The sequence below is a fragment of the Numida meleagris genome, chromosome 2 (genome assembly GCF_002078875.1).
Source record: "Numida meleagris isolate 19003 breed g44 Domestic line chromosome 2, NumMel1.0, whole genome shotgun sequence".
In the NCBI taxonomy this organism is placed as follows: domain Eukaryota; kingdom Metazoa; phylum Chordata; class Aves; order Galliformes; family Numididae; genus Numida; species Numida meleagris.
In genome coordinates this window covers 44,917,147-44,938,466 of record NC_034410.1, presented here as the reverse complement: position 1 = coordinate 44,938,466, position 21,320 = coordinate 44,917,147, and the positions used below count along the sequence as shown (strand labels likewise).

At 36.8% G+C, this 21,320-nt stretch overlaps 1 protein-coding gene across 2 annotated transcripts in view; it reads right to left on the bottom strand.

The window, feature by feature from the left end:
• PDCD6IP (programmed cell death 6 interacting protein) overlaps positions 2,456-21,320 on the bottom strand; it is a 33,246-nt gene continuing 14,381 nt past the window's right edge. The window contains exons 6-18 of one of the 2 annotated variants that reach the window (XM_021386486.1): positions 19,567-19,667; positions 16,987-17,103; positions 15,438-15,660; positions 14,613-14,736; positions 13,684-13,861; positions 13,116-13,227; positions 12,217-12,386; positions 11,179-11,427; positions 9,711-9,845; positions 8,737-8,831; positions 6,369-6,501; positions 5,801-6,015; positions 2,456-5,031 (exon numbers count right to left, since the gene is read on the bottom strand). In XM_021386486.1, the coding sequence (XP_021242161.1) occupies positions 4,863-5,031; positions 5,801-6,015; positions 6,369-6,501; positions 8,737-8,831; positions 9,711-9,845; positions 11,179-11,427; positions 12,217-12,386; positions 13,116-13,227; positions 13,684-13,861; positions 14,613-14,736; positions 15,438-15,660; positions 16,987-17,103; positions 19,567-19,667 (2,021 nt within the window). In that variant the 3' untranslated portion in view covers positions 2,456-4,862. The remainder of the gene's footprint in view (positions 5,032-5,800; positions 6,016-6,368; positions 6,502-8,736; positions 8,832-9,710; positions 9,846-11,178; positions 11,428-12,216; positions 12,387-13,115; positions 13,228-13,683; positions 13,862-14,612; positions 14,737-15,437; positions 15,661-16,986; positions 17,104-19,566; positions 19,668-21,320) is intronic. The other variant, XM_021386487.1, reaches the window with a different exon arrangement.

Sequence of the window (21,320 nt, the reverse complement as noted above, 5' to 3'; positions counted from 1 at the left end):
TAATTTACTTTTAGAATTTAAATTAAGTGCTAGAGTAGGTAACTAGTGGCCAAGAAAGCCAATGAGATAATGAGGCGCATTAGAAAGAACATGGCCAGCAGGTCAAGGAAGGTGACCCTCCCCCTCTACTCTGCCCTGGTGAGGCCACATCTGGAGCACTGTGTCCAGGTCTGGGCTCCCCAGTTCAAGAAAGAGAGGGAACTGCTGGAGAAAGTCCAGCAGAGGGCCATGAAGATGGTGAGGGGCCTGCAGCACCTCCCTCATGAGGAATGGCTGAGTGAGCTGGGGCTGTTCAGCCTGGAGAAAAGGCTGAGATGGGATCCCATTACAGCCAGAGTAACAGGCTGCCCAGAGAGGTTGTGGTGTCTCCTTCTCTGGAGATTTCCTGTGGATGCCTTTCTGGGCAACCTACTGTAGAGAACCTGCTGCAGCAGGAAGGGCGTTGGGCTACGTGATATCCAGAGGTCCCAGCAGGCCTGCCCAGCCATGCAGCTGCAATGGGGCCAGGCCCCTACAGCAAGCACCAGCAGCTCGCTACAGGGAGAGCAGTGTTCCAGCATTCCAGAGCACCTGGAGCAAAGCATGCACACACTCTGACAGCTGAACTGATGTAAGAGCTGGAAGAACTGGCAGTGGTTGGTTCGTGGTAATTTGTTATGACTTGGCACTGATTTCAAAATAAAGTCTTCTCTTTCATGCTTGACAGAATTTTTTTTCTCTACAACATAGTTAATAGAACCAGTGGCCAGCTACTCCCCAAGATTTAGAAACATCATTCCACTTCATTTTAAAAAGTTAAAACTGAAATAGGTATTACCACCAATGACTATTACACCCAGTATAGAGGAATTAGATGCAAGGCCAAAGCCATCACTACAACTTAACAGTAATCAAATGCTCAACAATGAAGGTTAGCATAGCTCCAAACTCAAGTCCAAAACATTTAACTGAATATATACCACTTTGGGTTGCCAGAGCATAAAAGCATACAGCAAAGTACTTTGATGAAAAAAAAAAAATTCAAATACATTCTGTGAATTATGAGGCCTATCAGTAGTTAAACTATAACGACAAACACGATGCCAACATTTTTAAAATATTAGACACTAACCACTTTAAATACAACATCAAATAGTTGTTCAAAAAAAATCTAAAGCTACCAGGTGGCTAACACTAGCCATAAGTTATGTCACAAAGAACCCTCAAATCCTCCCATGTTTCCCCCTAAAAAAATGCACAAATCAGCAATTCTGAGCATTAATTTTTCAAGAGCTGGAACTTTCCAAAACATTTTTTAAACTAATCAGAACAAACTCCAGAAAACTCAACTAACTTCACTCAATAGTAAAGGAATCAAAACTTTAAAATTCACTTTGCTGTGGCTTTTCCAGTGTTACATCATGATAAATGCCAGAGAACACATTCTGAGTGGCAAGTCACTTCAGAACCACACATATTAATGCCAAGTAAGTGCATCACTCAGCTAATAGAAAGAAAAAAATTGCTTTCCAGAGTTTTCTTGTCATTTTCAGCTACCTAGCAATTGGTAACATCATTTCTGAATGTCCAGGCCCAAATACTGCCTCAGGGTTCTTTGAAACAGTAATGGACTACTTTCAGCATAATTCAGACTAAATCCCACAGATCACCCCTAAAAGCGCTCTGAATAGTTCCTACATCCCATTCAGGATTACAGCAAAGGAACTAGCATTAGCTGGCAATGTAGAAGCTTATGGTCAAAAAAGATACTTTTCATATGACTTAATTTTCGTATGACTTAAACCCACTTTTTTTGTTGTTTTGAGGAAAGTAACCCTGCAATAGTTTGGTATTTCACTGATGATTCATATATATATTTTTTTTCATTTCCTAAGACTTGCTTTTCTGTTTAATTGCTAAGGAAGCTTTTACAGAAGACAAAACAAATGCTTGACTTCACAACCTCTGAGAGAACACAACTAAACTTTTGTCTCCATACAGCAGTTGCAAAAAACCACACTATTAGAAGTTTATTAAAAAAAATTAAAAGGATTCTTGGAGTATTCGTGGAGGCCATTGATCTGCTGGGGCAAGCTAAAGGCTTGCAAGGTTTGCCCAGGAAAAGCACGCTGCTGTGAGCCATATGCAAACCAGAGTAGTGAGTTCATGGAAACAGAGTCCAAGCTTCAGAAAGGCTGAGGAGGCCTCACCGTTTCTTCCTCTTACAATCAAAGGGAAATACTCTCCATCAGCCTTGGAAATGAGTATGACTAGCAAGATTTAAACAAGGCCATTGTTAAGAGCAGCTGCAGCACTGTAAAGCCCCCGCATGGACACAACGCCATGTCACACGGTAGCCAATACACGAGGTGTGTTCACCACAGCACAAACTCACTTGAGGCTCATAACTAATTCCCATTCTTTTCCAGGAAACAACTTGTCTGAAACCACAGTACTCAAGAGAGAAGCCATGAAATGAGGTTTTCTAACTGATTTTTTTTTTAATAAACTATAGAAGAACAAGATAACATTTCAACTGAAGTCATGATAGCTGCATGCTTAAAAGCAGATACAGACACGTCTCTGGGTTTTTCTGTTCTCTTTTGAAAAAAAGAAAGTCATGTGAAATCTGAAAGTAATGCACAGATTTCTATACATATCCAACTGACAGCAGACTAAAGCAAACAGTAACACAATTGAAAAAATGTTTTAACAGTGATTTCAGATCTATGAAATTTAAACAAAAATTTCTGTTTTAGGAATCCTTATGCTGAACAAGTTACATTTTATACAGCATTAAAATTCTGTAAATTGAGGCACTAGAAACAAACTTATTACAGTTACTCAAAAGCATCTAATGTACGAACGGAACAATCTACAGGCAATAGTGTACTAGAAATGTAGAACTCAAATGGTGGCATTAGACTTGCGCTTGCTCACATCACAGTGAAATTAGTGGAAAACTGCTGTTTTTTTCCAGTCGAGTAAAATCAGGTTCTGAATGTTGGTTCAAATCAGTCCCCTTCCTATAGCTTTTTCTCATTATCCTTGCTTGCCTCTTATACATTACTACAAAAAAAGAAGTCTGAGAAGTTCCCGTGCCACCCCATGCAGCCCTTTTTAAAAGGAAATGCAAAGCATCCGTCTTCGTGCACTGTCGTACCTACGGTGCTGTATTCCCCCCCTATTCTACCTTTCCCCCCCATGTCACTGAGCTTCTACAGGAGTAGTAAATTTATTTTGAATTAGATACTCATGTTCTGAGAGAGGAGTACTTTACACCTTTTGATTTGCATTTTCTGTTGGGGACAGGGAGCATAAAAGACTATTAGTCTTCACAAAGTAATTGGAGTGATCTCATAGCAAGAACTCGAGATAAAGAAAGGAGCTCATATGGATATGTATGCTGCTTTCTTTTAAGTTGAAGAGTACTCAAGATCTAGCGAGGTTCCCACCCAGATGCTACAAAAACTGGCACCCTCTAGACCTCTACATTAAAATATACCTTGCTATTTTAATCAGGCACTTAAATAGAAAAATAAAAGCTGTAACATTTAACATAGTTTTGAGATAGCTATTCTGTAAGGCCAGAACATCTTGAATGAAGCACTCAAGAAATGAACTGCCCCGAAGAACGAAGTAACACACGTAAAGGGCTAAAAGGAAAAGAGTCCTGTACTACACAAACAAGTTTAAAAGAGACTGAAAAATTTTTAACAAATATTTGGTAGAAGCCATTAACCACAACCTTAGATTCTTCACTAACTAATGTAAAATGTTGTGCAAGGTCATTAGTCCTTTGAGACGATGGATCCAAAAGTAAATATTCCACGTGCTGTGATTTGCAAGATGATTTTTTACCCACAAAACAAACAAACCAGTTTCTCTACTGACTATGAGCTCCCTGAGGGAATGTGTTAAGTTTTGAGAGGATGGAGGGGAAATTGTATGAAAAAATCTGGAAAACTCCAACAATCAGTAGTGGTCCTATGTTAAGCCATTACACATTTCTGATCAACTTCTCTCAGAAAAACCGTGGGTTATATACCAACCAACTACTGCTCCTCTAACAAGGACCTTGATCTCCCTTCTTTTAAAAAGGGTTCTTGAGATGAGAGCAACCATTGTTTTAAAGTGGTGATCAGCACATTTTTATCCAATGCACTTCAAAGGTACAGGATTCTACCCACACAACTTTATCTGCTATCTAAATGGTTAGTTACAGACTGTCACAAAAAAAAGTTCAAGAGGAGGTTGAAATTCAATTGTAAGGCTAAGCACTCAAAGCTGATTTTGTGTTACGGTCAAGTGTAAGTCAAGGGATAACCAAAAGAATCTAAAAGAGACAATACATCACAATACGTTTTCCTGGTAATGAAAATGCTAAATATTTAAACTGTTCTTACGTAATTTATTTTTAACCAATGATTTACAAGGTCTTGATTAATAGACAAAATAGCATATTTTAACTAAACTCAAAAAAATACAAACCAATAGAGTATAGAAGGAAAGGCTATAATAGGTTCATAGAATATATCACACCCAGTGCACGCACTGCTTCATTTTTCTCATCTGATCTCATTTGTTATTTATAGAATTTTTGCAAAGAAACATTTTGGGCTAGCCAACATGTAGTGTAGAGTTTTCAGACCACTGAACAAGCTTCTAATTCTGGCATTGCTATACAGTCTATACTGCCACACTTGATCTCAGCGTTTAGTGTAATCAGAAACCCACCTAGACATTTTTGAGCAGTTAACGATAAACAAGAGTTATAGACTGCATACAGTTCAGTATGGTACATTAACGGAAGCTAAAGTTTTAGTATGCTTATTGCAAATTTCTCCAAGATTTTTAACAAGCAGAGTTTCTTCGCTGATATATTATTGCTGTGGGAAATAAGGCTGTTGAGGGAAAGGGTATCCAGGCTGCTGAGGTGCTGGATATGGCGGCTGTCCAGGGTTTTGAAATACAGGTGATGGGGCATACGGCAGATTATACTGGCCATACATGTACGGATTATAGCCTATTGGCATTGGCATTTGGCAATACCTGCGTGAAGAAAAAAACATACTTTAGTTGCAAAGCACTGATTATGTTAATTTGCAAATAATATAACACATTAATAAACATAAAAAGACATGCAATCACTGCAAATGCCTTCCTTTCGTGCTTCTTTGTGTGCAGCAGAAAGCGTGACAACTTTTAAGGACAGAAGAGGTATAATGCATGGAACAGAAATGCAGACAGAAGGTAGAGGAAAGTAACCTGCTGGAATTTGAAGTGATCTGATTTTTTTGTGTTTAATATCATTCTATATATATTTTAACATTTTAAGAGTCTGCTTCTGAAAGAGACAGCAGCTGCCTCAAAATTCTTGCAATGACTCCAGAAAGATGAAAAAAAGCATGAGAAGAAAGCACACTACTCAAATGAAATTTCTTCTGTATATTGTTGTCTTTAGTAAGATACTGGGAACTGAAAAATGATACGCCAATATGTAGGAGGTAAACACCAACTAATGCAAGGAATGGCAATGGTCCGCAAACCACAGTTAATGAACTGCAGTCCCATACCCCTTTCCCTTTTAAACAGGAAAATGTTGAAATAAATAAAATGTCCTCAACCAGTGTGAACCCCCACAAATGCTAAGTGCAAATAATTCTAGCAAGAATTACATGATTGAAGCTGAAAAACCATCGTGGCTCGAGAATACTAAACACATCCTTCAATGATAATAGACTTAAATACATCACAAGTAACAAACAAGTGCTTTCAGACTATGTTAACATTCCACAACATAAGTGCTCCCGTAACATACCCTGGGTAACCTGGATAAGTTGGGTAAGGAGGTCCCTGTGCCTGTGAAGGCGCAGTGCTTGATGCACTGGCTCCTGGAGCTGGAGTAGGAGCAGCAGGAGTAGGAGCAGAAGGAGGTGCTGCAGCGGTACCAGAGGGTGCTGTTGCAGAAGAGGAACTGCTCGCTGCAGAAATCACTGGTGGTGGTGGCCGTGCTGGTGGCTGGGGTTTAGTGCCCTAACAAAAGAAGATGAATCAAATTGGAGCTTCTTTCAGGAAGCCGTAGAATCAAAACCTATGGTTATATGGTTGGCTTATTTCTCATTTCTTAAATACATATTCTATTATTTACTTTACATAGATAATAATGCTAAGCAATAAATATTCCATTTCAGACATATAAATTATTAACACCAGAGGTATATAATACACCCTCCCACAGAGTTTTCAGATTCTCTCCTCTATTTTACTTCAACGCTTTTCTAAACCCTCCAGTACACTGAGGAACAATATATGTAAGGTTATAGATCGGCGCAGAGTTCAAAGAACAGATCTGCTTTCAACCCACTAATTCTGTAGCATATATTTACCACCATGGTTCTGGGTGCTGGTGTGGGAGTCGACGGTGCACCAGGCTTACTTCCTCCAGCTGGCGTGGTCTGATACGTAGGCAGAGGAATTGAGGGTGCACTGGGCTCCCTAGCAATGCTTTGCTGCAAATCTCTATTAAAAACAGACAAGCATACATATAGCTTCATTAAATAAAAAAGAACTGTTATACACTTTAAGTTTAAAAAAGAAAGACAAACTAAACCTAGTATTTAAAGCTCAATCAGTGAGCTAGCTCAAACAATTTAGAGTCTATATCACTTTCATCACATAAAACTTTTGATTAAATGTTATATTTATTTTCTAATAATATCTTTATATATCAAGTCAATACTTGGTACAAATCATGACTCCTGGACACTACTTCGATAAGATAAAAGGAAGTGTTGGTATCATGTTTAGCTTCCGCTAAATCGTGGGATTTTACAGTCAGTTCATCATGAAAATTCTGAGGAAGCAGATCACAGCTACGTATTCAGATGAATACAGTGTATTTCTCAATGCAAAAAATATAACACTTCAGATTTGGTAGAGCCTCCAAAACACATTAGGACGCATTTGAAGTTGGAACAAATTATGCATAAAAAAGCGATAGATGAGATACGTAACAATATGCAGCAGCTAGCACATCACATCTGGCATTCTGAAACAAGAGACAAGTGAGACTGACAAAAGCATACAGTTTAGGCAGCAACAACTATATACCATGCAAAGGTGAGCTCCAGAGGAGAACAAAACCAGCAACTTAATTTGCAGGGAAAAAAAAACAAGAACTCAAAGAAATCATCTTTCCAGTTTCTCTGGGAACTATGGGGGAAAAGCTGGAAATATTGTTTTGCTGAACTGTTACATACATGCACATATATGTCAAACTACTTGTTGCAGACAGTGGAATAACTTTTCAACATTGTTATGCGGAAACTATCAAAACTAATCTTAACATCTTAGAAAAAGATGTAACTCAGGGAAGGAATTCACAATTTTCTTCTTAAAATTACACAGCAGAGATTGGTGGCCTACAGAGAAGTGGTAAGCTTCACAGTCAAGCATGTATTTTGGCACCCAGTGACCAAACAACTACAGTGCTTAGAACACTACCTAAATGAGACACCAGATCAACAAATTAATTTTCAGTAAGTGAAGTCACAGCACACAGCCAGTATTTGATTTTAATGGAGGAACAGGGGAGACACACAGTGGTCACCACACTATTTTAGTCACTCAAACTGAGAAATACATTTGGTAGACATATACTACAGGCATCCCAAATCTGATCGTCTCTGACTGACAAGAGTTTGTCAGTGAACAGGTTATGTATGAGGCAGTAAATGTAAAGCTTTAACACTGATTGTTAACATGTAAGAGATGTAAAAATATTAAGAACTAAGCCTTCATTAGGCAGTTTAGAGCTTCTGAACTTCATTTTGTGCATGAAGGGGGGAAAAATGAAGGTGAGAAGAGATGGAAGGCGTTGTATACAGTTGCTAGGAATTTATTTGAAAGCACAACATCCAAGTGATAAAAAGCAGTTTTAAGAAGGATGAGGTTAGAAAAGGTATATTTTGAAGACTGAGCATCATTCATGACAAGGCAGATGCACAGAACAACTGCATTTTCACCAACTGAAACTTTACTAATTAGCCCTTTTTATAATAGGCTATGTGCTTTGCTGAAGACAGCTGAGAACAGTAAGTATTTTCAATTATCCTCTCCTCTCGAGCCAAGTGCCTAAAAATTACGTTTGAAGTATACTATACTAGCCTGGACACATGCATGAGACCATGACAACATCAAACTCGTTCCTTCACATGAAGGGCAAAATCTGCTTCCTTTCCTTCAGCAGCAAGGACAACATGCATAATCTAAACAATAATAAAGTAACAGACCAGATCATAGATGGAATATCTATGTCTTTCCCTCCACTGCACTGAGGGGCATGAACAGCAGTTAGATGCTAAATCATTTAGCTGACCTCCCAAACCAAGATGATAGCAGAGGCAAGGAGCAAAAATCAAAACTTCCTTGAAAGGAAGAATATGATTACCAGAAACATACAAAAAAAATGCACGAGAGCAAAATCATGCTAAGATGAAACAGATTCATACTAAGCTGTATAAGGGAACAGGAGAACAGAATTCAAAGCAGAATTCACCATTTATTTATTCTATTACTTTTCTAGTTTTGAATTTCATGAGAGTAGGGTTAACGTGCAAAGCAAAGAGGAAACGAAAGGAAGGATGTGCGTGGACTACTTCATGTTATCAAGTAGCACAATAAATTTGCCTCCAATTATTATTTTCTGATAAACGCTTAACAATTTCTACAACACTTAAAATATTTCAATCTTACTTGAGCAGTTCATCTCTTTCAGTCTTGCGAGCAAAGACAATGTCACTGCATTTGTTTTGGAACTTCAGAAGGATTTCTGTCAGCTCATTGTAAAACTAGGAACAAAAATTAAACACGCTCAACCAATAGTTTCAGATTCCGCAGTAGCATTTTTCTACATAGAGATTGTTACAGGCATTATGTTCCTACATTGATCACAGCCTGCCATTCCAGCAGAACTTACAACTGCATTTTATACTTTTTGCAAAAGCACATACTAGTCAGCTGCTGCCCATGTCTGTAATATCATCCAACTGCACATAAACAACATTAAAACACATAAATAATTCAAAACGATTGGAAAATCTATTAAAAAACAGAACAAAACTTGAATCACTGTCAGTTGATTAACTTTATTAAGTGGGGTTTTCTGTTGCTTTTTTTTAATTATTATTTTTGACTTACTATTTTACCACCTTCGGTCAGTTCCATGCATTTTATTATTAATTTTTTTTCCCTCTAGAGGGTTATCAATTCAATTAACTAGCAAAAGTACCTAATATTAAAGCAGCAGGAAGCATTCTAGAAGACTAGATGAAAAAAGCAGCCTGAATAAAACCCTCCTCCCACCTTTTCTCATGTACATAGTAGCAGTATATAAAACACAAATTTGATAAGGTGATTAATTACCATAGAATAAATTCCTCAGATAAAATGGCTTACGTAGGTAATTCAGCATTAGTCAGTCAGCTGTAATTAATAGCTTTTCCTATTTTAATATAACCCAACACTCAGAAAAGCTCACTTTTCAGAGGAACAAGTGCTTTCACAGTTGTCAGAACAATCAACATTCAAGCTACTCACTGTCCTCGCTCCAACAGTAAAATCCTCTAAAATGTACCTGCCACTTAGCATAACTACAAAGTTTATGACTTTTGATTCACATCCTACTGCGTAAATAAAATGTTCTTCCAATTCTTTAAGTATTACTGTACCTTTGTGCCTTCTTTTAAATTGGCTAGGAGTTCCACAAAGTTGTCATTTGCTACAGCTAAGTTCTTCAAAACTTCTTCTCTCAAATTAGATTCATTGTTTGATTGTTTCATCTTTGAAAAATCCTGATGTGCATTCTTAAAAGGAGGAAGGGAAAAAATGAGCAGTGAAAATAACGCAGCCTGGTTCCACGTAAGATTCTGTACCTTCTGTTTTTGGTTTTATTCAGTGCTTCTACCCTCTTTTCCCAAGACCTACCTTTATCACCTTCCAGCCACATACTGTACCTCCTGACACACGCTAACTGCCAAGTTCAGGGGCTATTTCAGAATTATGTATGTATTAACTAACTGGCAGTAGGTTTCAACTAATTATCTGTTCTGTTTTGGTTGGCCTCCAGATAATTCTTTAGCTCCTACTGTAGACACTCCTTCAGAGGATATACTAATTAGGCTCTTTCTGCTGCACTATGCTCCATTGATATTCATGAAATCATACTGAGCACTGGTATATTTAAGAAGCTCTACCTCCAATTTGGTTGACATTGGCAAGTTATTAAAAGGCCAGGGAAGTGGAAAACTGACTGAAGGATCACCTCTATCTCATTTCTTTGGGAAAAATCAGACTTAAAAGACTGCTTCAGCTGCCAGAAGCAGCCAAACTTGAATTCCAGGACACTCAAGCATCAAAGTAATATCCATCAAGATTTTTAGAAGCATCTATATTCAGAAACATATGAATGTAAAATGCCTGTCAAACAGGGCCATATGGTCACTTAGAAACAACTTTTTCTTTTTTGAAGAGTTTCTTATTTATATTCTTCCAAATACCAGTTGCAGTCAGAAGTTGCAAGAAATTTGGAAGGAAATAGGCTCCATAATTATTCAAGTAACTCTTCTTACTTGACTAAGCACTAGGACTTACTCTGCTGTCAGACACCCATCTCCAGTGTTATTGACAAATTAAGGTTAAGATTATAATTCACGCTTTGGGAAATTTTTTATTTTTTTATTTTTTTACTTTGAACTTCATAGGTGCTGGAAGTCAAGCAGCCAGGAATAAACCAATACTTGCATTAGAAAGAAAAAAAATGTCTTCTAGCAGAAAGCAAAGACAGGTCTCCTGTTATCTCACAAATGGCTATCAAGATGGGATGACAGGGTAAGGAGAATGAAAATGAAATCAACTCAAAACTTTTTATAACAGATAAATTTCTTCTAAGGCAAAAGAATCTGCATTACTTGGTGAAAGACAGTCTAAGAGAATTTACACTACAACTCTGGCAGAGTTCACTAGAAATCTTTTTCTTTCCAGCTATTTCTCACTGAAAAAGGAGTATCAATTGGTCTATAAGAGTCCAAAGCAAAACAGAATAGAAAGCAAAGTGAGGTTTCTATAGCACTGGAAAGGTTAAAGAATTGTTAATGCTTGTGTTGAGAGAAAGGAAGATACACAGACTAGCTATTGTACCTGAATGTTTTTGAGAAGTTCTTCCTGCTTTTTCAGGGATTCCTGCACTTTCTGTGTGTAACTTCCATAAATTCTGTCCAGCTCCGTCACAGAGATAGCCTCCTCGTTTATAGCACCATCCTGTGCAAGCGCAGTCAGGAATTTATTCGTCATGTCAAAATTTACAGATTTCAGGTCATTTTCCAGTTGTTCTCTCTCCTTTTTGACTTCGTCCAGACCAGCCAGCAAAGTTTTTAATACATTAACAACCTAGGCAATAAAATTGTCAGATATTAATATGTTTAGAAGAATTATTGCTTAAGTATATACTGTTTTATTTATTTTCTATATTGCACTCTTCACCGTTAACGCCAGCAACATTACTGTACGAGCTTTTGTTTATAAATGTCTTTAAAATGACACATTTTAAGGACACCTGATTAAGGACAAAGTGCAAAGAAACAAGCATCTTCAAGCATTCCTCAAGCTATATTCTCTTCTCTTCTACAGATTTGCTTCCACTAAGAACATTGAATTACTACAATTTTACTTTTTTTTTTTTTAAGATCAAATACCTTCCAATACGATATTCTAAACATGGCAAGCCAAATACACTGATTTCAAACCACTTCTAGAAGAAAACAAATATCATATCATTGTTAATGAGCCACAACTTCCTTAACTTCCTTCAAAAGCAGACTGGCATAATTGCCCAAGTTTAGAAATACTGGGATTTTTTTGTCTAACTGCTCCAAGAGCCTGAGCACTCCCCTACACCACCCTATAACAAAGTACACATCTAGTACTGCTCCTCTTATAAGTTTGTCAGCCACTCCTGCTGTACTTAACAATTGATATTGCTTACACTAACCAAAAAATATACTTAAGCAGACTTTACACAAAATGAAGTATAGAGAATGTTTTGAAGTGCTATCCCCTGTATTAATTGTGACTAAACAAGAGCAGCTAAGGAACAGCTTACACATCAGTTCACTTGAGTATACTTGGTTAGATGCATAATCCTTCTATACAAAATAGAGACTAATTTCCATGCTTTACCTCGCTTCCTTGTAATGTTTTTGCTGGGTTGGCAGAAGGAATGGCTGCATTGAGTTCTGCCTCTGGCTTACACAGAAGTGCAATTGTATCCCGGTGAGACTGATAGCCTTCTCTAACTTGTCCATCTGCTTGCACAGCTTTGTTCAAGATATTATGGAAATTGGCTCCCTCTGGTGGTGGGAAGAAAAAAGTGTTAATATTTCAAAACTTGTCTTGCACCAGGGTATACAATCACACAATGACGCTTTTATGACTTTAAGGTTTTAAGTTTCACTTAGAAACAGTACACAAACAAGGCAGCTATATCAATTATCCAGAGAGGCACATGAAAGCATCTTAAACACTTAGTTCGAACCACTCTGATTTTAAAGTAAAAATGTAACTTTGCTTAACTAAGGCAGTGGCAGCAGTCCCTCACTACCTTCCCAACAACACACATCAAGAACAGAAAGCCTGCTACGGTGATGATCGTAACTATTATGACAAACTGCTAAAAAAAAAAACCTACACAAATCAAAGAAAAACACACCCTAGGAAATAATAATTTTTAAAGTGAACATATAAAGAATGACGCACTAAATTAAAAGACCCACTGAAGTGGTAACTGAAAACAAGTTCTTAGAAGGGTAGCCATTTTTTGTTATATATAATTTCTAAACATTAGCACATACACTCACTGCAGGAATGCTAAAGCATCAAAAATTTCACTGCTATAACAACAACTCTCAACTCCAAATAGTAGCACAGATTGCCATAAGGACATTTTAGCACACTCTCTCCTAAATTGAGATTTATCTTTAAAGATAATATAACACAATACGTAAAAACTATTTTAATTTACAAGAGAATGGACATTTTAGAACATCCCTTGGATTCAAGTCATGAAGTATGAACTTTACCTGCCCTTAAAGGTTTATAGAGATCATTGGATGGTGTTCGCTGCCAACGTTCTTTGAATTTTGTTCGGAGTTCATTGTCTGTAGCTTCTTCCTCATCTAATAACCGCAGTGACTGAAGGAGTTAGAAGTGTCATATGCATTATAATGCTTTATAAACACGAAATAGCTACAAAGTATACAGCTAGTTTAAGAAATAAAAAGAACACATACATATCTTTCATAAATATAATTTGCCAATAGAAAAGGATATGTATGTGGCATAAATGATCCAGGTTTTTATATAATGTTTCCCCCCTTCTCCTTCATGTTAAAAAACAAAATACTTGTTTGGGTGTTCACTTACATGACAGTGTGGTTTTTCCATGTATGGACTAAACATTTAATCAGCATGTTTTTAAAGTGCTATCACAAGCATAATTTTAGTGCTACTGTAAGCACTGTGATTTTAAGAAGCTATTCAAGTTACAAGCATTCTGGATCATCATGCACCTTGATATCGACATTTAAAGAAAACAAATTAGGTGGTTGTGTTTAAGGATGTTTTAGTGTTAGAAGTTGCTGAGCTTACTTCATCTAAGATTTCTTTGTTCCTTTGTAGCAGTTCAGGTAGATCTTTGATCAGCTGATCAATAGTTTGAACTCCTCCCTGTTCAATCACAGCCTTAGACTTGTTCAAAATAGACTGAGGAACAGTATCACCAGACACATCTTCTATAGCAGCTGGAAGATTGAGCGAAGCCAACACTCTGAAAGAGTCAACATGTTATACAGAACCTTGTCTGCAGTGTTAAGGTAATTTTATCCTGTAAATAGTATTGCTATTCAAATAAACATTCACACAGTCAGTAAGAATGGAAACACAGTATATAGCATACCATTGGGCAAAAAGGTCAAAGTGAGAATTTTGAACTTATTCCTGGAGTACACCTCCCCCCTCCCACCCTCTCAAGAAAAGCTCTCTCTTTCAAAGATCTTAAAAGCTAAACAAATCCTAGACTTCCAGCTTGAAAGAAATATGGCAAACATTTTCAGTAGCAACTACCTGGTAGATAAATATCCAACCTTCTGCCTTGACTTGCATTCTTATTTTTCAGCTTCATTAGGTTTTTTATTATTATTATTATTAAAAATATATAGATTTGGAGGTGAGGAGGAGATAATGTCGTGCATCACTGGTTCAGCTAAGCTGACCAGTGAAATGTGAAAATCCCTTTAGATGAATGATAGTGGAATTCTTTCAGAGCAAGTACCAGACTCTTAGAAACTCAGGAAAGACTGAAGAAAATGAAATGCCATTAGTTCTTTAGATACTTTTAGCCTTTATACCTGCAGACAAGTAGTTCTCAACACCCCTGCTGGATTTGAAGTTTGCCAGCCTACTCTACAGCATTAAAAAACCTTCCCTGTAAACTGGATGCATACAGGGTACAAGGCAACTAGTGTTTAGAGAGTGTTCCATAACTCCTCTTGATGAAGTTAAGCAGCAGCCATACTTACCCATTTGCCAAATTTGTGGCTTCTCTCATCTGGGCTATTAGCCTGTTTACTAGATCTGCCTTCCTCTGGTTATAAACACTCACAGATTGCTGAACTTGCAAGGGAACCATCTTCTCAAACAGGTCTAAATGAAAGAAGTATAAATTACTGAAGTTGTACTGTGAAGGTAAGAGGATGCAACCATTTTCATGGCTCTTTAGTACAGGCTGTACTACAGAGATCTGGTCCACATAGTTTAAGATACTTCTCCACTCCCTAAGGTGCATTAGAATAAATTTCTAAAGGTCTTTAGCTTAATGCATTCGATTTCCACCTAAGACTGAAATTCAGTTCAAGAAATCTAAACGCATTACATTAACAATTGTAGGACTACAAATCATACCTTCCTTCAGGCTTTTTTTAAAGGAAGAAAAGGAGAAGGAGAAGATCATTTTCCAGGATCCCCTGGCTCAGCCAAACTGGTATTTTTCAGCTTTAAGGAAGGTCAGCAACTACGTTAGCGAAGACTGTATAATTTGATACTTTTCCCCTGCATCATTGCTCTTTTGAAGTTATAAAGACTGATTTATTATAGGGAAAAAAAAAACAGCTGCCATGAAAATCTTTAAGATTACACTGCAGATAATGACTTGTGTTTTTTTCTTCCAGTACGTTTTATCTTCAAGCAGTAAAACATCAAATTGGAAAAAATAATACTTTCAAAGACACTGCTGTGAACTTAATACAATCCAAAAGTAAACACTTTTTCATGGCACAAACAAGCTTTAGCGGCCTCACACATTTTCCAGTGCAACAATTACCCTGTGCTTGGCAAACTTCGCTTACCAGTGAATTTCTGACTGAGGGGCACAGCAACTGGAGTAGACTTGACAAGGCTGGCTTTCCCAATGGGCTCCAAATCTTTCAGGTCAGGAACACGGTCATGATAAATGAAGTCATTATCTTTTTTGGCAGCTGTAAGTGCACGGTTGATTTTGTCAACCAAATCTTTAACATTTATATATTCATCATAACGAGACGCCACCGTTTTCACCAAGTCTGCTGCATGCTAGGAAATTAAAAGAGTTAGAATTAGAACAGTATTTTTTTTTTCTAAATAAGTATATTAGAGAGAAAGATTAGCTTCTCAGTTAGTCAAGTTTCTTTACTGCCAAAGAATACAATTAATATTATTCTTTCCTGAAATAACTGGGAGAATTTTTTCCTGGGTATCAAAATAAAGATTAAAAATTAATTGAAGTAGTTCATTAAAAAAAAAAAAGTGAGCAAGTTAGTATCCCACAATAGCCTATGAATCCCCCAAATCCTATAGAAGTAATCACAGGTTAAAGGCAATAACACTTCGAAAACCTGTTCACAAAAGAAGTCACCGTGTCATTTCCATGTTAATTTAAATTCAAAGCTTGCCATTGCAGATATCACAGAAGTTCCTCAAATCTTGCTTACATGCACAGAAGAAGCAAAGCCAAAGTCCTGGTTTCCACACCTACCACTAATACCTGGCTAACCTCAAGCTCAGAAGCTACAGAAGTGTTGCTGGAGTCCTACTGCATACTAAAATAAAAACACAAACCCTGCTGCCTCTTCACTTTCATTTGTCAAACCTACATACAACACTAAGATCTCCGGCCTTCCTACACCCAAGTTACTGCAGGAGAAATGCAGGACAAGACATCATCCTTAGATGGCATTTGTTCCATCCTGAACACATTTGTGTTGCAAATACATAAAACCAACATATTTAAGAGGAAATTTTAATCAAGGCCTACATAAACCTGCAGAAATTCAAGAACTCAAGCTTCTGTATTAGAAGTAAAACTTAAGTTTGCTGAGACTTTTGCAAGAAATCACCCACCAGAAGTTTTGTTGCTTCCCTCTCCCCCCATTACTATAGTCTAAGAGGCACATCCAAGTCCCTCTGTAAATCAGATGTACAGGCAAAAAAAAAAAAGGCTAACAATACAATTGTGTTTTTGAAAAATAATTCAGATTTGTATCAGGATTGCAGGAAAAGAGTTAAGTACAGACAGACAAAGCTGAATTTTTCTTTTTATGATAAAATTACTTAGGAACATTTATTAACAAAACTGCTAACTATTCTGAGGTAAGAAGCATGAGTAAATGTAAAGATATAGATTTAACGTGTCAAGCAGTATCAACGCGCTCCAAATTGAAAATGCATCACTATAAAAGCTACAGATATATTTCTCATCTTTGCAGCTACTAATAATTTAATTCACGTGATAAATATGCTCTAAAATTTTTGAATGTTTCAGTCCTGCTTATTTCAGTTTTCAGACTCTCGGCTAACACTTCAGGATTTAATGTTTTCCCATATTTTTCAGAGAAGATAAAAAGTATACAAGTTACCCACCTGCAACCTCCCGATTTCTTCACCAAATTTCTTCTGCTGTTTTGCCAGGATAGATTGATGATATTCTGCATTGGCCTGCATAATGCAGTGCTTTGCAGCCAGAACAGGAAACACCTCCTGGAAATAAAAATACTGACCAGGGGAAAGTCCAACCACACAAACCACCACAGACAACATGGGATGCAGGAAGAAAAAGGAAGAAGAAAAGGAAATTAGAATCACCCAATTAATGGTTTAGGTAGGTTAAAATATTAGAGGTAAATGTCAGAGATGACACGACTTCACATGGATTGAATCAATTTTTTCTTTTTTTTTTTCTTCAATCTGTTGCTGTAAATTTCTTAGTGTCTCTTGTATTAGATGAACTGCAATTTAAATTCAAGCCATGAAGTCGCAACATTTAGTCCAAAGATTAGGAATGCATGCATATATTAAAAAGGATAGTTACAAGAACACACCCAAATGCCCCAAGACAAGACAGTGTTCTTAAAAAAGGAGGAAAGGGTAGAAGGGGAAAACAGTGGGTTTTTTGGTTGTTGTTGTTTTGTTTTGTTTTTTTGTTTTTTTGTTTTTTTTTTTTTACATGTAACAGCAAGAGGTTATCAAGAAAATAACTCTAAAACCACAAAAACAAAGAAGAAATAAAAAGAACCAAAAATACTGAGATGTAAAGCCATTAAAAAGTCATTTTAGACTTTCATATAAATACACTTATCTTCACAGGAACACCAACCAAGACATGAAGAAAACATTATATTGCAGGCAACAGCATTAGGCATAGTCTCTGATCAAGGATTTGGCCTTACTGTTCTATTTCTTAAACCAAGGAGCACTGGAAAAGCAGAGTGATGTTTTAATGAACTCAGCATACAAAAACCTGCTTCTTCACACTTGTGCAACCTTGATGCACCCCAGAGATGAAAAGAGAAGTCCAATTTGAAAGATCAGCAGCCTGGGAAGCTTTGCAACTGGAATCTGATGCATCATGTTGACTTCTATTTCACAGCCCTAAACACATAATGGTTCTCAGAGCTGATATTAACTCACAGAATCAGCAAGCCTTACGTTATTTCGAATAATCAATTGACAGATTACTGTAAAACTGGAACAGGGAGCAAGTCTATAGTTTAGAAAGATCCACAATCACAAAAGACAAAACAAGGGCTTCCATTATATCCCATTACCCCTCAGAATTCAATTACAGCCGCAGCACCTAAGCAAGAAACTGGTCCAATCTGTAAAAAGCCACTGCACGTCCAAGAAGAAATACATGCACACAAAAGAATCCAAAGTTGCAGTCAAGTAAAATATCAATTTATCTTTTTTCCAAAACATGTATTGAAAAGTCTCCGATGGTCTAGAGCAAAGGCATTTGTGCAATTTACCCCTTAAGAATAAGAACGTATGTTATTTTTACTTCAGCAGAATAGCCCTTACACTGTTCATATAATTCTCAAGATTCTATTCTGCAGAAAAAATAGGAAAAAAGTAAGAGTAAACTGACGTGATTTATTCCAGAGAAAACAACTGCCTAAGTATTTGCTAAAGACACCTATGTGGCTTACAGCACATATGAAGTTATTGGACCAAACATAATCATTTCATCACTGGTAAAAATATTTCTAGTAAATTTTCTGTGTTTTGTTCGGTTCTGGTGGGTTGTGGGTTTTTTTGTGTTTTTTTTTTTTTTCTGGTGGTCGTAGGTTTTAGTAAATCTAGTATATTTCACATTTTACTTTTACAATAACCGACCACTACAGTTTTAGAAACTATTAATAGAAAATAACTGAGATTTAGCAGTCTAAGATGCTCCCATGGATATTCACACCAAAATCACCTCAGAAAACAAACTCCAACTTCACTACATATAAATTTCAAGAGATTAACAATATCAGAATTAAGCATCTCTTACCCAAGATTAAAGTTTGTAGCTCACACAATACAGAAGAATTCCTACTGTTTCATTATTTAAATATAGCCAACAGAACCTTCCCAACTTGTTCATTCTTAAAGTACTTGTTCTTTAAAGAGTGTAGTAAAAACAATCTTCCCATTTCTTCCAAAAATTAAGAGCACTGTAACAGTCAAGTCTAAACTGAAGTAATTTATAAATATCAAAATTGCTTTGGAGGTGGAAGAGGAGAAGGCAGGAAGAGGAGACACACTCTTTCACCCATGCTTTTCTTTAACACGTAGGTGATCAATGTCACCACAGTAACCTGTTATCAAGAAGCAAATTTCACATAAAAACATTGAGACGACTAACCAATTAAGCCCCATTAGAAATGTTAGTCTGAAAACCAGATTTAGTAAGATATTAAGTAAGAAGATATCCTTGAATGCATCAAACATTCCAAGTAAACACACTTCATGGAATTACATTTTTTTAAATAATTGTTTCAAATAAGTGATACATTTTTCTTCCTAGATTCTTCAGTTTTTCCAATTACAGGTTCACGCAAAACATAAAGGTAACAACAATGGTCAGCTTTTCTTGAGGATACCACGTGATGCATATTTCATCAAGTCACACTGTACACAACAGCAGCAGATCCCATGTTATTTCCGAGAGTTACTAACCTTGGGCAGAGTATCTTTATATTGACATTGTTTGTAAGCATCACCATAATAATCTGCAGCTTGATTAGCTAGTTTTGCTATGATACCATCTTTCATTTTATCTGGGGGAAGAAGAAAATGAAACATTATGATCATCATCAGTTTTCCCAACTCAACAGGTTAATTATTTCATTCTCAAACAGCAATAACCACTAAGGTTATATATGATAAATGTATAATGTAAAAGGTGAGGGTGAGGTACACGTGAGGTACACGTATATATATACATTTTTAATTCTTTTTTTTTTTTCCCACAAGGGTGGGCTCTCACTTTTTTCTCTTGACATGCAGCTGCAGTTTCCAGACATTCCACTTCAGTCATGAAGCTGTAATTACGGAGTGATGCCTCACCTTGTAACCAAGGATAGGCTGCCAATAAAAGACACACCCAAGCATTGGCAGCTCCTTCTCAGATCTTCCCCTGTGCCAGCACAAACATTTGTGTGGCCATAGTCAAAGAATTTAGCTGTAATACAGCTAGCAGAAAACATACTTGATTTTCAGAAGATTCTGTTCTCTATGCACACTCAATGTCAAGATCCAAAGTTTTGCAGAACAACAGAAGAGAAAGGATTGGTCCTTCCACAGCAGTATACATCAAGGTCAACTTACAGCAAGCATAGTAACAACACTCTTAAACATCAGTAACCATAGCTTCTTCAAATAGTGTCCACCATTTTACATCACAGACACATGTGCTCAGAAGCATTCCCTGCCTCCTGTCCTCACCTCATTTCTGAAGTCAGAACTATTAAAAAAAAGAACAGGCATCTGTTCTTATCTCCTTTTATAATCATCTCTGGCCTACACTAGCAATTCAGCCCTCAAAGATGAAGCAAGCAAGCAATGCATATGTTGACCACATAAACAGCTGCTCTTACAAGTATTCTATGATTCACGTGATTTTTTTTTTTTTTTTAAATGTATGGCCAGACTGATACACATTAGGAGGAGGTACAGGAGAGGAGGGGACTAGAAAGCCTGGAGTACTCAAATCACTGAAATGAAATCCCAAATGCACTGCTCATTCCAGCACATGCACACATCTACAACACTTCAGATATGAGCTATGATGTTACACATTTGTGTTCTATGACTTCAGTGCATTTAAAGTATCCTAGACACTGTAGATTTTTCACTGTGGATTAGGATTGAGATGACAAACGGATAAAAAGGAGCTTATGTGATCTGACAACTTTTTTGTTGAAGTGTTCCTCTTCAGTTAACTAAATATTTAATAAAAACACATAACATCTAAATAGAATATTCTTCTAGTCCCACCTAGCGTGTGGTAGTTTAACCTTCCTTCATAGAACCTGAGCTCTAATGAAAAATAAATATTGACAGATTAACCACACTTCTATTAGCAGTGTAAATATCAGAGACTGTCCACACAGACAGTTTGGAATAGATATTTCCCTGTTACAGGCTTTAGTTTTCATTCACACATCCTAAAAATATTGCAGCTACAATGCAAGCCTAGAGATGGAATAGCAAATACATGTAGACTTAGAGACACTTAAAACATTAAGAAAGGCTCAGAAATGGAAGAACTAATCTGTAGTTCTGCAGTGAAGAACTTAGCTGACCAATTTTTTTTTTGTCGGACAATTCCACTTTCAATTTGTGAAAAAATTCAGTTTCATCAGATATAGTATTATCAGTTGAGTAAGGCTACTGAACAACCCATGTCACATGAGAGTCAAATCAGAAAA